General features: G+C 24.7%; 1 protein-coding gene across 1 annotated transcript in view; it reads right to left on the bottom strand.

The window, feature by feature from the left end:
- The window catches only part of LOC100201904 (vacuolar protein sorting-associated protein 52 homolog), a 41,580-nt gene that overhangs the window by 4,663 nt on the left and 22,888 nt on the right, over positions 1 to 14,029 (bottom strand). The window contains exons 5-11 of the mRNA XM_065791393.1: positions 11,826 to 11,901; positions 11,515 to 11,582; positions 7,876 to 7,905; positions 7,722 to 7,805; positions 7,551 to 7,612; positions 3,922 to 4,173; positions 3,567 to 3,699 (exon numbers count right to left, since the gene is read on the bottom strand). Coding sequence (XP_065647465.1) covers positions 3,567 to 3,699; positions 3,922 to 4,173; positions 7,551 to 7,612; positions 7,722 to 7,805; positions 7,876 to 7,905; positions 11,515 to 11,582; positions 11,826 to 11,901 — 705 coding nt within the window. The remainder of the gene's footprint in view (positions 1 to 3,566; positions 3,700 to 3,921; positions 4,174 to 7,550; positions 7,613 to 7,721; positions 7,806 to 7,875; positions 7,906 to 11,514; positions 11,583 to 11,825; positions 11,902 to 14,029) is intronic.

The raw sequence follows: 14,029 nt of genomic DNA, 5'->3' as shown, positions 1-14,029 counted from the left end.
AAATGTAATCTAGAAAAAACAGAAAGACTATTTGCAGTTAAAACAATTTTAAAATTATGAGGAGATTCAGAATATGGAAACGCTAATGTAAGAAGTAGAAAACATCATAAACATAATGAAAATGATGATTCACTTTTTGATCTAATTAATTGAAGTTTGGAAGTAGACATACACTTACATGTTTATTGTCAAATTAACTTTTAAAATACAATTATATTTGGATGTACTTGGGCAACATAGGTAAGTTATTAAAAGACGTGTCCAAGAAGTCACAAGAGCTTCTCAATTGGTATTTGGAAAAGATAGAAGAGATGGGTTCATCAGAGCAACATTAGCACAACAAGAAATCATTTGTTAACCAATCAAAAAAAGATTAATTTAAATTAATTTAGGCAATATAAACTTTTTTAGTTGTTTTCTTCTGCTTTGGGATATTATTTATGATTACAATAAATAAATTTAACATGAATTATATTGTATTTTTTTGATAACAATTTACTTAGGAATAATAAATTTTTAACCCTTCAAAAGGTTTGATAATTATTGTAGAAACTATATTAATTATTGTTTATAGAGCACACAAATTCTTTCCTCTTCTAATATTCTAGAGCAAACACCTTATACTTACATAAACATTTTTGTATGACTTTATGAAGAGTAGCACTCAAAATTGTTTTAATTTCAATAACATGACTAGTTATTTTCTGATGATTGCATCACCATAGGCTTTTTGATGATTGCATCACCATAGGCTTTTAAAAAAAATAATTAGAAAAGTGCATTTTTAGTCAAACTGACATTCTTCAAATGCCCTGCACCCTCACAAAACAAACTTTTTCAGAGGGAAAAAAAAAAAGATGTTTCTTCCAATATCATTTTACATATTTAAAATATTACGCGCACTACCATTTCTAACATTTATATATTTTATTATAAAATCCATAATGGTAAACAATTTTTCTTATGTCTGTCTTGTTTGTATGGCATTAAAAAAAGTAGCACCAAATATTATGTTTTATCTTTATGTCTCTATTATGTCTAATTACTTTTTGATAATTGCATTACCTTGAGGTAATATAAAAAAAGGCCAAAAAATGCCAACTTGATGAGTTTTTAGTAAAACTACCATTTTTCAAATGCCCTGTGCCAATAAAAAAAAAAAAATGCAAGCGCTCCCATATCCAAAATTTATAAAGTATGACTACCTGGCATTGATTATAAAGATTATATATATATATATATATATATATATATATATATATATATATATATATATATATATATATATATATATATATATATATATATATATATGTATAATAGATAATAAAAAACTCTAAAAAAGCTAATAAAAAACTTGTATGTGTAAATAAATGACCGGGACCCCGACTAAAAATGAGACTTTTTTAAATCCAGCCCCGGCTAAACTATATGGTTTAGCAGGGTTTGATAGCCGAAGCTAGAAAAGAGTTTATAATACTTTATAATACTTTGTCTGAGAATAAGAGGGTTATTATTCATCAATATAGGAGTACTAGCATTGTTGCAATATTTTTTTGCAGTAATTAAATGAGTTTTGTTGTCTAACGAAAATTGCAGATTTAAAGTTTAGAATTTAAATCCATAAGCCACAGCACGCCTAAGGCTCTTAAAGAAGAGAAATCAGGTTAAAAATTAACTGCTTGATCTAAGCAATCAAAAAGAAAAGATTTTTTATCAAGACAAGAGTATAAACTTGAGTCGTCAACAAATAGAACCATTTTGAATGTTTAATTTTCTTAATGATTGATATTGAGGATAAGAAACAATACAGGAGCAAAAATTTAAGGGTACCACAAGATACCTTGTGGTACCCCTAAAGTTAATCGAAATAAAGAAGAGTATAGGTCTTTAAGAACAACTTTATTACTGCAGTTAATAGGAAGTACTTTAATATTCTCAAAACCTTTATATAAAGAAATTAATAACAGAGTGAAGACTAATCGTAGGATAGTATAATAGGTCAAAGTGTTTTCCAGAGTTTTGAAAAATTGGAACCGCTTATTTAGCTTTTTTTTTAATTAAATAATATTAAATGTTGTATCATTAATAAGATTAAATGTTAGACTTATATTAGTTAATAACATTGTTAAAGGCTAACCAAAAGACTCAAGAACCTAACATCTGATATTTAGATTCAAGATTAAGTAAGCTGAGAATAACAGAGCTTAACATCAGACAAACTATTTTACATTGGCTTCTCGGAATAATAAAAAGATACTTGTTCTTATGAGAGATTTTCTTTTAAAAAAGATAAAATTTATGATTAATAAAGCCATAGCTCAAGATAGTGAAAAATAGGGAGTAGAATGAGGTTTTGTCTTAAAATTGAAGAGTAGGACTACCCTACTGAACACACTTTTGATTGCTATTGTATTTTTATCTTTTTAAATGTTTACCCCATTGGTAAGATTGCCAAATTGCTGACATTACTTTACACATGCTCAACATATTTTAGAGGTCAATTACTGTAACACTTTTTTAGTTTTTAAATTAGTAATTTAATTATAAAGCTTTAGTTTACACAAAAAATAGACTTTAGGATAACTTTTTTTTCCTTTTTTTTCGCTAACTTTAATCTATTTACTAACTTGAGAGATATATTTATAAACACATATCTTATACAAAACTTCTGGAAAGAAACTCCTGAATAGGAAAGAAGTCTGTATTATTCAATAGACTTTTTTCCTATTGAGGTTAGACAAAAACTGGAGCGTGTTCCTTCAACTGATTTAATTTGTTATAACATTAAGTATTTTGTTAACTTGGATGTTCACTAACTTAAAATTAATTATATAACTTTATATGCATTTTTTTGGTTTGTATTTGTTTTTCTTTGATTACCACTAAATAACTATTTTTTTTTCATTCATCAAAAAAACTCATTACAATATAAATAAAAACAAATGGACAGATCATTGCAACATTTTATTTTGCAGCTGCATTGTTTAGCTTCAAGTTTTTCCTTTTAGATTTTAGTAAAAATTAGCTTGACAAGTTAATTGACATTAACTTGTCAAGATCATCTAGTAGATAACCAATATTTACTTGAGTATAAAGTTCATCTAAAAAATCTGTTAAGAATAACATAAATAAAAAAAAATTATTTAAAAAAATTTTTGCCGCATAAATGAAGATTTGTTTTGTCTAAATCTACTAAACTTAAAAAAGATTTCAAGAAATACATCAAATATTTTATATTAATTTTTCTAAAATTTGGTAAATAGTGATGAGCAGTAAGTTTTTTAGTTTATTACTTTTTAAAATTTTTTAATTTTTATTTGATTTATTGAATTTATGACAAAAACTAGTTAATGGCAAACTGTTTTAAATGATTCCATTGTTGAACTTAAAAAAGATTTATGTTATTTTGTCAAGGTTCAAAAAAGTTAAATATGAGACACGATAAATAAACTGGAGTCAGCCATAATAAAAATGCAACAAATCTCTTTACAACTTTTTTAATAATTCTTTTATGATATTTAACAACATATTTATAACATAAACTTATAAAAAATAAAACTAACCTGCAACTTCATTAGTTTACTAATATAGCTGCCAAAGTAAACTGAATAAATTTTACTCATTGTATCAACATATTCATCACGAATTTCACGAGCAACTTGGCGATGGTTAGCTAACAGAAACTCAAAGAAGTATCTATGTAAAAAAATATTTATATTAAACAATAAAAAAAACCATACTAATAAATACAAATGCAAAGACACTCCCTGACAAGTAGCGTCAGTGCAGGTCTTCAGCTCCTCCAAAAATAGTATACTTTAAAAAAAAAACTTTTTTATAGACTACTATTAAGTTTGAAATAATATAAACAAGCCCAGATAAAACAAATAAACAAATATTAAATAAAGTTCTAGCTACCTATACTTGAGCAGTGTGTTTTGAAGTACTTGATAGTTTGACATTGGCTTTCGACATTGATACACTTTGTGTAAAACAAATTCCCTTATTTTAGCAACTGCCTTAATTCGTAGTTTGTCTAACACTTCTTGAACATCATTGCAAGCCATAGCACCTTTATATGACTGCTCTTTCACAACATTGAGTTTATGCGAAAGCTCGTGAAGCTGTTCAATAAAATATTGATCAGTGACTTGTTTATCTATAATTGCGCTAAAAAAATAATTTTATTTAACTTTAGTCTCATAAACAAACAGTATTTTATTTATCAAATCAATTGCATACAAAAATTTTACTAAAGATTTCACTATATATATATATATATATATATATATATATATATATATATATATATATATATATATATATATATATATATATATATATATATATATGTATATATATATATATATATATGTGCACACACAAATGTCTTTACATAATTAGCCTTGCATATAACGTAATTGATGAAATCATGCTGAATTACCTATTTGCAAGGGCTTCTGTACATACATTGACTAAAAGTTTGGGTTTTGCCAGATATTTTATATATATATATATATATATATATATATATATATATATATATATATATATATATATATATATATATATATATATACCAATTTATATATATATATATATATATATATATATATATATATATATATATATATATTTTTTTAAATAGTTATTTAAGTATGTATTTTTTATTATAAATGTCTTTAAATAAAAAAATTATCTCAACTTTACAAAGAAATGATTTAAGTATTTTTCTTTTGTTCATGTTACTGCAAAGAATTCGTTTAGAATCTGTTTTTTTTAATTTTTAAATGTGCATATTTATTAAATAATCGTAAGATGTAAGTTGTTACTTTATTTAAATGGGTTTTACATGATATTCTATTATAAAAAAATTAGTAAAGATAAACAAATTTAGGTTATTTATTCCAAATATTAATTACCCTCCAAATATTAACAAATATTCCAAATATTATTTAATATTATATTAAATAATATTAATATTATTAAATAACAAATATTCCAAATATTAACAAATATTCCAAATATTAATTACACCAAATATTAATTACGCCAAATATTTAAAACGCTCAATCAAGCAATACGTGGTAGAAAAATATTTGAAATCTTATTGCTATAGTTTACTATTTACTTTAGTTAAGTTTTAGTTTTTTTATTTTAGTTTTAGTTAAACTATTTTTTTTTTGTATTTCTTTCTTTTTTTTTTGCTAAGATTTATTTGGTTTTTTTTAAGTTTCTTAATACTTAAGAGAAATTTTTCAGCGTATTTTAAAAATGTATACAAATTTTCAAAACATTTTAACAGCCTTGATCATGTTTTCAAAATCATATTGTTTTTGTGTGGTCATATTATGGCATGAAATCTATATATATATATGTATAATATATATATATGTACATATATATATATATATACATATATATATATATATATATATATATATATATATATATATATATATATATATATATATAAATATAAATATGTACATATATATATATACATATATATATATATATATATATATATATATATATATATAAATATATATATATATATATATATATGTATATATATGTATATGTTTATATATATATATGTATTTATATATATGTGTATATATATATATATATATATATATATATATATATATATATATATATATATATATATATATATATATATATATATATATATATATATATATATATATATATATATACATACATATATATAAACAAAAGGTTAGTCCTAAAAAAACAAATATAATGTCAAATATATATAAACCTGTTTCTTTTTCCATGAATTAATTTGAAGTTTAATGACAACTCTGAAAAATGAGTGAAAATGAATGTGCAAAAGTATTAGAAAACTTGTTTTAAAAGCATTAGCACACTTATTCAATTTCTTTTAGAAATAATTTTCTGGATTTTTTCATTTGATTTTTTTAAAATTAACCTTTGTTGATTAAAATTTCAACAAAAATATGGGTTTAAAGAGCATATCAATTGAAAAAAAGTGGCAAGTTGCAGGCTTGCACAAAGATCAGCAAATGCAGCGATATAATGCTAAAAAACTATAACAAGTTTGGCACCGTAGAAGACCAAAGTCACTCTGGTTGCCCTAAAAAAATGTCAGAAAGTGACAAAAATAAAGCAATTATGCTCATTAGACGCAACCTAAACATAAGCATAGCTGAAATTGCCTCAGACTAGAATACAACAATATATGCACACCAAGTTAGTGGATCAACAATTAGCAAGCTCATGAAGAAAAAACAAGTCAATTTGTACCTTGCAACAAAGAAGCCACTACTAAGCATCAAAGACCATTTCAAGCTAAGAAAATGTTGTAAAGAAAGAGCTGAATGGATTGTAGAGCATGGAGAAAAGTAATTTTCACAAATAAATGGAACTTTAAACTTGTCAACCGCAAGAAATGGATTTTCGTAAGGAGATACAAAAACGAAATACACAATCCTAATTTTATCTTGTCAAGACTTTAAGGAAGAAGAGGCTCAATTGGCACTTGGGGCTACATTGCTGGATCTAGCACTGGCCTGGTGAATCTTTAAGGGACATTTTTGAACTGACTCCACTTGGCAATTTCAACAAGATAACACTCCTTGCCAAATAGCACGCTCAATCAAGCAATACATGGTAGAAAAATATTTGATGCCAGAAATTGATGGTAGAAAAACAATCTGATGCCTTAGCCTGCTTGCTCACCTGATTAGAATCCTATTGAGAATATTTGTAGTTGGATGGAATCCGAATTTGTAAATTAATAAATTGTAAGACCTTTGTATCAAATAATTTTTGCCAACCTAATGCTGACCTCAACAAAATTGAGGTTGGCAAATTATTGCAAACCTCATTTTTCCTAATTCCGAGCATAGTTTTATAGTTGTAAGGGTTGTGTAGCGTTAAAAATCGTATTGTATATCTATAATTTAGAATTTTGATAATGCCATAGTGCATTTTTTTAACATAATATACCTAGTTTTTAATAATCATTTATACTTTTTTTCTTACATCATTGATTGCATTGTTTTATTTGTTGTTTTTAAGCATTCAATTTTTCGTTACAACTGTCACAACAAAAAAAGCATAAAAATGCTTGTAAAACTTCAAGTAAAAACTAGGAAACTCAGCATATAATAACATTAATATGTGCTAAATACACACACCCAATGATTTTTTTTTTACCATGTCGTTTGCTGGATATATATATATATATATATATATATATATATATATATATATATATATATATATATATATATATATATATATATATATATATATATATATATATATATATACACACACACAGTGGTGCACATTTGATTTTTGAGTTTTGACACTAACAGGCATTTTCAAACTCCAAACTTTTGTATGTTTATGCTTATATCAAAAAATAATGTTTTGCAAAGAATTGGGGTGATTGGAGCTTGGGAACAAAAAAACCCTAATTTTTGGGCCCACCCAGCCCTTAACGTGGGAGCAACGAGTTTAATATAAATGTATTTGAATATATAACTTACAAGATCATTGTTTCAGGCACAATCATTTCATCTATAAATTGACTTAATTCACCTTTTATGGCCTACAAAATAAGAAAAAATACAAACTTTGAAAATTTGTTTTTAATTTAAAAATAATTAATTTAATTGTAAAATGCAACTTTAATTAATTTGAAATGAAAAGTATCAAACCTGTCTGTTTTTTAATTTGATATTCATGCAAAGTGATTGCTCTTGTAATGTTTGAATCTCTAAGCTGATACTGCGTAAGTCCACCTAATATAAATGATAATAAGTTTGTAAAATTCTTAACAAAAAAATCAATAGATCAAAAATTAAGTCTCACCTGAAATGAACTCAACATGTTTTCCATTGTCTAACAAAAAAAAAAGGATTATTAACTATGTAGCTTGATAATATATAATAAGTAATTATTAATAAGACTTAAACAAAATATAACAAAGAAACTTGTTTAAAATTTTTGAATAAGCAATCTAATAATTGGCTGTAGATGCTTTATTAATTTAACAGATGGCATGCGCATTAGGGTTATGATTTTTTTTACCTTCTGTCACAGTTTTAATTGGCCATCATTTAAAAACCTGAGAAATTGATAGTTAATATTAAAATTTCATTGTAATATCGAATATAGTAAAAAAATGTCCCCTGCTTACACACAAGTAAGTCATGTCATTAAAGTTATTGTGTTATTTTTATGACTATTGGTGAAGTATTTGATTTAAAAAAAGATACAAAACATAAAACACACCTATGTAAAACTATTTTCTGTCCTTGTGTAATATGTTGCTCTAAACTGAAATATTAAACAAATACAGAAAATAGTTAGTACTTTTGTGTTTTATGTCTTAATCATTATTATGTATTTTTTGCATTTCAATGTCTTTTTAATTAATTTTATATTTAATACAGTAAATTTTTAAAGAAAAGTTATTTTATAAAAATGAATTTAAAACATAGAATATTACTAACATATATTATTCAAGCATTTTAGATTTTTCTAATATGTCAAATAAATATAGAAAAACTGTTGTTGACAAATATTCAAAATTATGAACAAAAAATTCAGTTTCATTTGAAAAACGTATAACATCAAAAATTGGTCTACCATTTTATTAAAAAACCATTAGATTCATTTAATAGAATGCTAAAAAAAACTTTTATCATTGGACGTTACAACTACCTGGCATCAATTAAAAAAAGCAGAAAAGAAAGAATAAAAGATAATTGCTTTCAAAATATTTAAATTATGGAACAAACTCAACTTTCCAAGTATTTCTAAAAAATCAGTTGGAAGAAAAATTGAAAAGGTTAAAGAAAAATATAAGATACTTAAAAATCCTGGTGAAAAGGAAGAATAGGGTTAAAGAAACAAATAAGATAATTAAAAAGGCTGGTCACAAGTTGGTCACAGTACTAACGCACAAGTGTTATTACATCCTTAAAGTCAGAGTTTGTAATGCAAAAGATACAACTTCGACAAGCAAAGTAAATAATTTTCCAGTTAGCAGTTTAATTGCATCAGAAGAAAGTGGTTCAGATTAAGGTTCACAAGACAATTACAAACCAGAGGAAATTAAAAAATCAAGAAAGAGAGTACCATAAATACAATAAGTATACAATGGAAACGAGCTAGCATCTAATCTTGTGATAACTTAATCTTTAAGTACAAATAAATCAGCTAGAATCTGTAAATAAATATATGAAAAAATGATATAAACTCCAAGTCAAACAAGAATAGGGAGATCAAATATAAAGCAAGGGTAAAGAAAGAAGAAAATTATTGCTAAAATAGTACAAGAAAAATATTTCAGCCTACATTTTGATGGAAAGAAAATAAACAAGACTGAAACTAAGTTGTGATATTTCAAAAGGAGAATAAAAAATCAATTTAGGAATTATTAAATGTGAAAACGAAAAATCCCATTTTTTTGAAGCTTAAAAAAAATTGCTAAATAATTTTGATGCATGGAAATGTATTACAATGATTATATGTGACACAACAGCAGTAAACACAGGAAAATTAAATAGTATAGTTGTAAAAATACAAAATGAAATGAAAACCAGAAGCTTTACTAAACCAAAATATTTAGGATGACATCCTAATACTAAATCTCATTTTAAAACATGTTTTATATCATTTTGTAAATTATGAATCAATAACTCCTGATTCTGATAATAAATTTGTAAAGAATTTATTAGAAAATTATGAAAATCTTCAAAAAAAAATTATACATATGAAGCTGAGGCTAATTATTACATAAAACTAGGATGGTGAGATGACTATGAGTTGTGTGAAGCTTTTTGTTACTTTAAGAATCAAAAAAGATTACCAAAAATTAAGTGGCATAAGCTTCCTCCATTGCACAGTGCAACATGGAACTCTAGAGCATCATATGTTCTTATTGCTTAATTTTTTATACCAACATGGAGGTGTGAACTTGATTGCAGCAACCTTTAACGTGTAGATTTTGAATACTAAATAATTTACAGTTTGTTTTATTTATTTTTGTGACTGTTTATAAATGTGTCGGAAATAAGCTTTACCAATTTTGTTCTAACTAATTGACATGATTTTCACTTAATATTTAAAATATACTCTAATTTTTTTAATTATGAATACTACAACTATTATCACCAACTTCTTGTTTGTTTATTGTTTGTTTATGTCCACATGTAATATATGTTATAGAAAGGTACTTCTATAACCATAACCCTAATGCATGAGCATGTCATGTGCTTAGAAACGTTTACAGATGAGTGCAGTATTATATTTATCATGATAATTCAAGTTTACCTATATTATCTTGATAAATTTAATGCTTTAATATGGTTTAAAATCTACCATTTCGAAATTTATTATATATATATATATATATATATATATATATATATATATATATATATATATATATATATATATATATATATATATATATATATATAAAAATTGATATTAATAAAAAGGCAGCGTATAACTATTTTTAAAATGTATTTTAAATATAATAATATATTAACGATATTTCACTGACCTATTGTGGTCAACGTCATCAGGTAATCAGCTTCATTAGGATTACATGATGACCACAATAGGTCAGTGAATTATTGTTAATATTTTATTATATCTAAAATATATTTAAAAAATAGTTATGTTGCCTTTTTATTAAAATTAATTTATATATTTATAAACATATCGTATAACAAGAAATGACTTTAAAAGATATATATATATATATATATATATATATATATATATATATATATGTATATAAATTGTTGGTTACGGGAGTAAGGAAGGTAAAAAATAATTCTTTTGATAACAAATTAAGTCACTTTTAATTGCTTCGACTTTCATCCAACATTTTTGTGTTGTCTGAAAGTCAAAACCATTAAAATATTTGCAAATGCATATAAAATTGAAAATATTTTAAATTATTGCAAAAACAAAAAATTTAATTGACTTGAATCTTTTTTTTTTTAATCCAAAATGTTTTTTGTTTTTTTAATGTTTTATAATATTTTTATAATGCAACTTTATTTGACTGATTTACTTAGAATTGTTGCAGCAGACATAGACTGAAATAGGTAGAACATGTGAGAAGTGTACATACATCGACTGAAATAGGAAGAACATGCAAGAAGATTACATACATTGACTTAAATAGGTAAAACATGCAAATAGTGCTGCTATCTACTCAGAGTTTTTGTTTTAGCAGGCAATCTTTTAATTTAGAAAAAAAAACATTTTTTTGATCTTGTTTTTAATTTTTTCAACAGATTATGAAAAAAAACTTTTATCAAACCTCTACAGGTTGTACATATATACATAAATATATGTAGATATAAACCTTGTTCATGGTAGGTGTTTCAGAGTTAAATAGTTGAGAGAAAGTTGTAAACAAAATAATAAAAAAAAAATTAACCAGTTAATGCATGAAAAATCTTTAGATAAAAATGTTAAACAAACCTCTAAGATTCCATCACATGCTTTAATTTGTTTATGTAAGCTTGAAATATTATTACTCTCTTTGATATCTAACTAAACTGTTAAGAACTGATAATTATGCTAATTATGTTATCGAATAATTTACATCTATCCTATCTGTTAAGAACTTAGTAAATAAGCTAATTATATTATCAAAACATTTAACTTCAAATAAAATAAAAGGCTAAAATTTAAGTTTTGATTGAGGAAAATAAAAAGATTTAATGAAAAGATTAATTAAATACAATCTTTGGTTTTTTAACTATTAAACAAAATGTTTTAAGAAAAGATACAATCTTCAATAGAGTCATTCTCTACCATCCTCAAATCTGCCTCTACTTGTTTTGAATACTGACGAAGATCAACACCCTAAAAACAGACTAAACTCAACACTCTAAAAATACACTGAAAATTAAAAAATTAATTTTAAATCAACTTTTTTTTTAATTTTAGTGGTTTATAACGCTTCAAGGCTTTTTTACACACATTTTTAAACTCTTGTAAATTAAATAAGTTTCTAATTTTTTTTATTAAGTATTTCTTTAATAGCTGAATCTGGCTGAGTTTGACTTATGAGCTTTGTCAGGCAAAATAAATTGTATGAATCAACTTCAGTTATAGATTTATTTGTTAATTTTAACCAAAAATAAAATATTTTAAATATTTTCAGGAAATAAAATCATTGTTTAACTTTGTAAACAAAAAAGTGCTGAATCACCAATATTACTCTTAGAATATTTAAAAAGTGCTGAAACTGCACCAATTACTCTTAGAATATTTAAAAAGTGCTGAAACTGCATCAATTACTCTTATTTAAAAAAAAGAAGAAATGTTCAATATATTTAAATGTATGACAAAATAGACGCGAGGTAACACTTGTGGTTAAATTTAATCTGGTTTTTCATTTAAAAAAAATATAAATTTACAAAAAATTACTGAAGTTTAGAAAAATGAAAATAATATTTAATCTTAAAAATTTGCAGATTTTTAATAAATTAATTCAAAATTTGAATCAATATCAAATTAAAAATAACTTATACATGAATACAAATTAGCAATTTTCATGGCTAAAAACTGATTTTAAATAAGAACCATCCTAATTTACTAATTTTTTATTGGTAAAACAAAAATTCAGAAATTTTAACAAACTTGCAAAACCTACAAATCAAAAATCTTCACATTCTGGCCCACTGCAAACTGGGCCAGAATGAATGAATGAAGAATGGCCAATTTTGAGATAAAATTAATAACTAGTTTAACATTAGTGCTACACTCACATTCAATTTGGCATGAGTACCAATATAAGGTTTGAGCTTCTTATGAAGGTGCTTTTTTTTATTTGGTAGCTATGGATACCTATTTTTGTGTAGCATTCCCCAACTTTTGGTTATTGCAGATTTGTTATGTGGGCTATATACAAAAAATATGGCATGTGCAGCAGGGTGAGATCAAGGCTTCTTATGAAGGTGTTATCTTTTCATTTAGATGCTATGGATTTCTATTTTTGCATAGCATAAACCTACTTTGGTTGTTGCAGATTTTTTGTGTGTCAGATACACTAAATTTGGCACAAGTACCAATATAAATCATATTGCATTAAAAAAGGCCTCTACAGTCTTTACAGTGCAATGCTCTTTCACAAAGCTATTTAACAAGATTAATTTTATGATCATAAGTTGGATTCCATTGTGCAACAGATCAGGCAATATACAAACAATTGGCGACATATCAAGACATACATAACCTTATTATTGCAAAAAGCCTCTTTATTACTTGCTTTGTTCCATTAGAATTTAGTATTAATCAATACAGAAAAGAAAATAACTTTGCTTAACCCTCATTCTTATTCAACAATGTTTTGCAGACCAATTAGGTTTAGATATGTGAAAGAATCAAATGAAGTCATCAAAGCAGAGGAACAAAAACGTGACTTAACAGGCTTTATCAAATGGCTCAACAATGCAACATATATTAGATTTAACCATGATAGATGGAAAAGTTGCATGTGCACTGCTTGAAAAATTAAATTCAGCTTAATGCTGCCCAGTGTGTGGATTAACTCCATACTTAAGTTAAATTTTTCATTGGAAGAATTTTACTATTTTCATTTTAATTATTTTCAATACAACTGCGCTTTTTTATACTTTATGAACTTGGTATAAAAATTAACTGCAAAAAAACTTGTTGCTATACAAAATGAGGAATCCATAGCAAGTAAATAAGAAAAGTGTATATAGCACAAATAAAAAGTCTGCAATAACATGAAATAGCTTGTTGCTATGCAAAATTAGGTACAGATAGCAATCAAATAAAAATACCTCCTTTATAGTAAGTGCCAACCTTATATTTGTGCTAATGCCATGTTTAGTTATTATACAGCTATTATTAAATTATATATTAATTTTTCTTCAGAATTGGCTGCTCTGGTCTTGTTTGCTTAAGCACCGCACTTTTTTCCAAAGTATTGAACTTTAATATCAATATAATATTAAAAAAA

Source organism: Hydra vulgaris, chromosome 02 (assembly GCF_038396675.1).
Source record: "Hydra vulgaris chromosome 02, alternate assembly HydraT2T_AEP".
Lineage (NCBI taxonomy): Eukaryota > Metazoa > Cnidaria > Hydrozoa > Anthoathecata > Hydridae > Hydra > Hydra vulgaris.
Note: the sequence above shows the minus strand (reverse complement) of the source record. Positions and strands in the feature narration are given on the sequence as shown.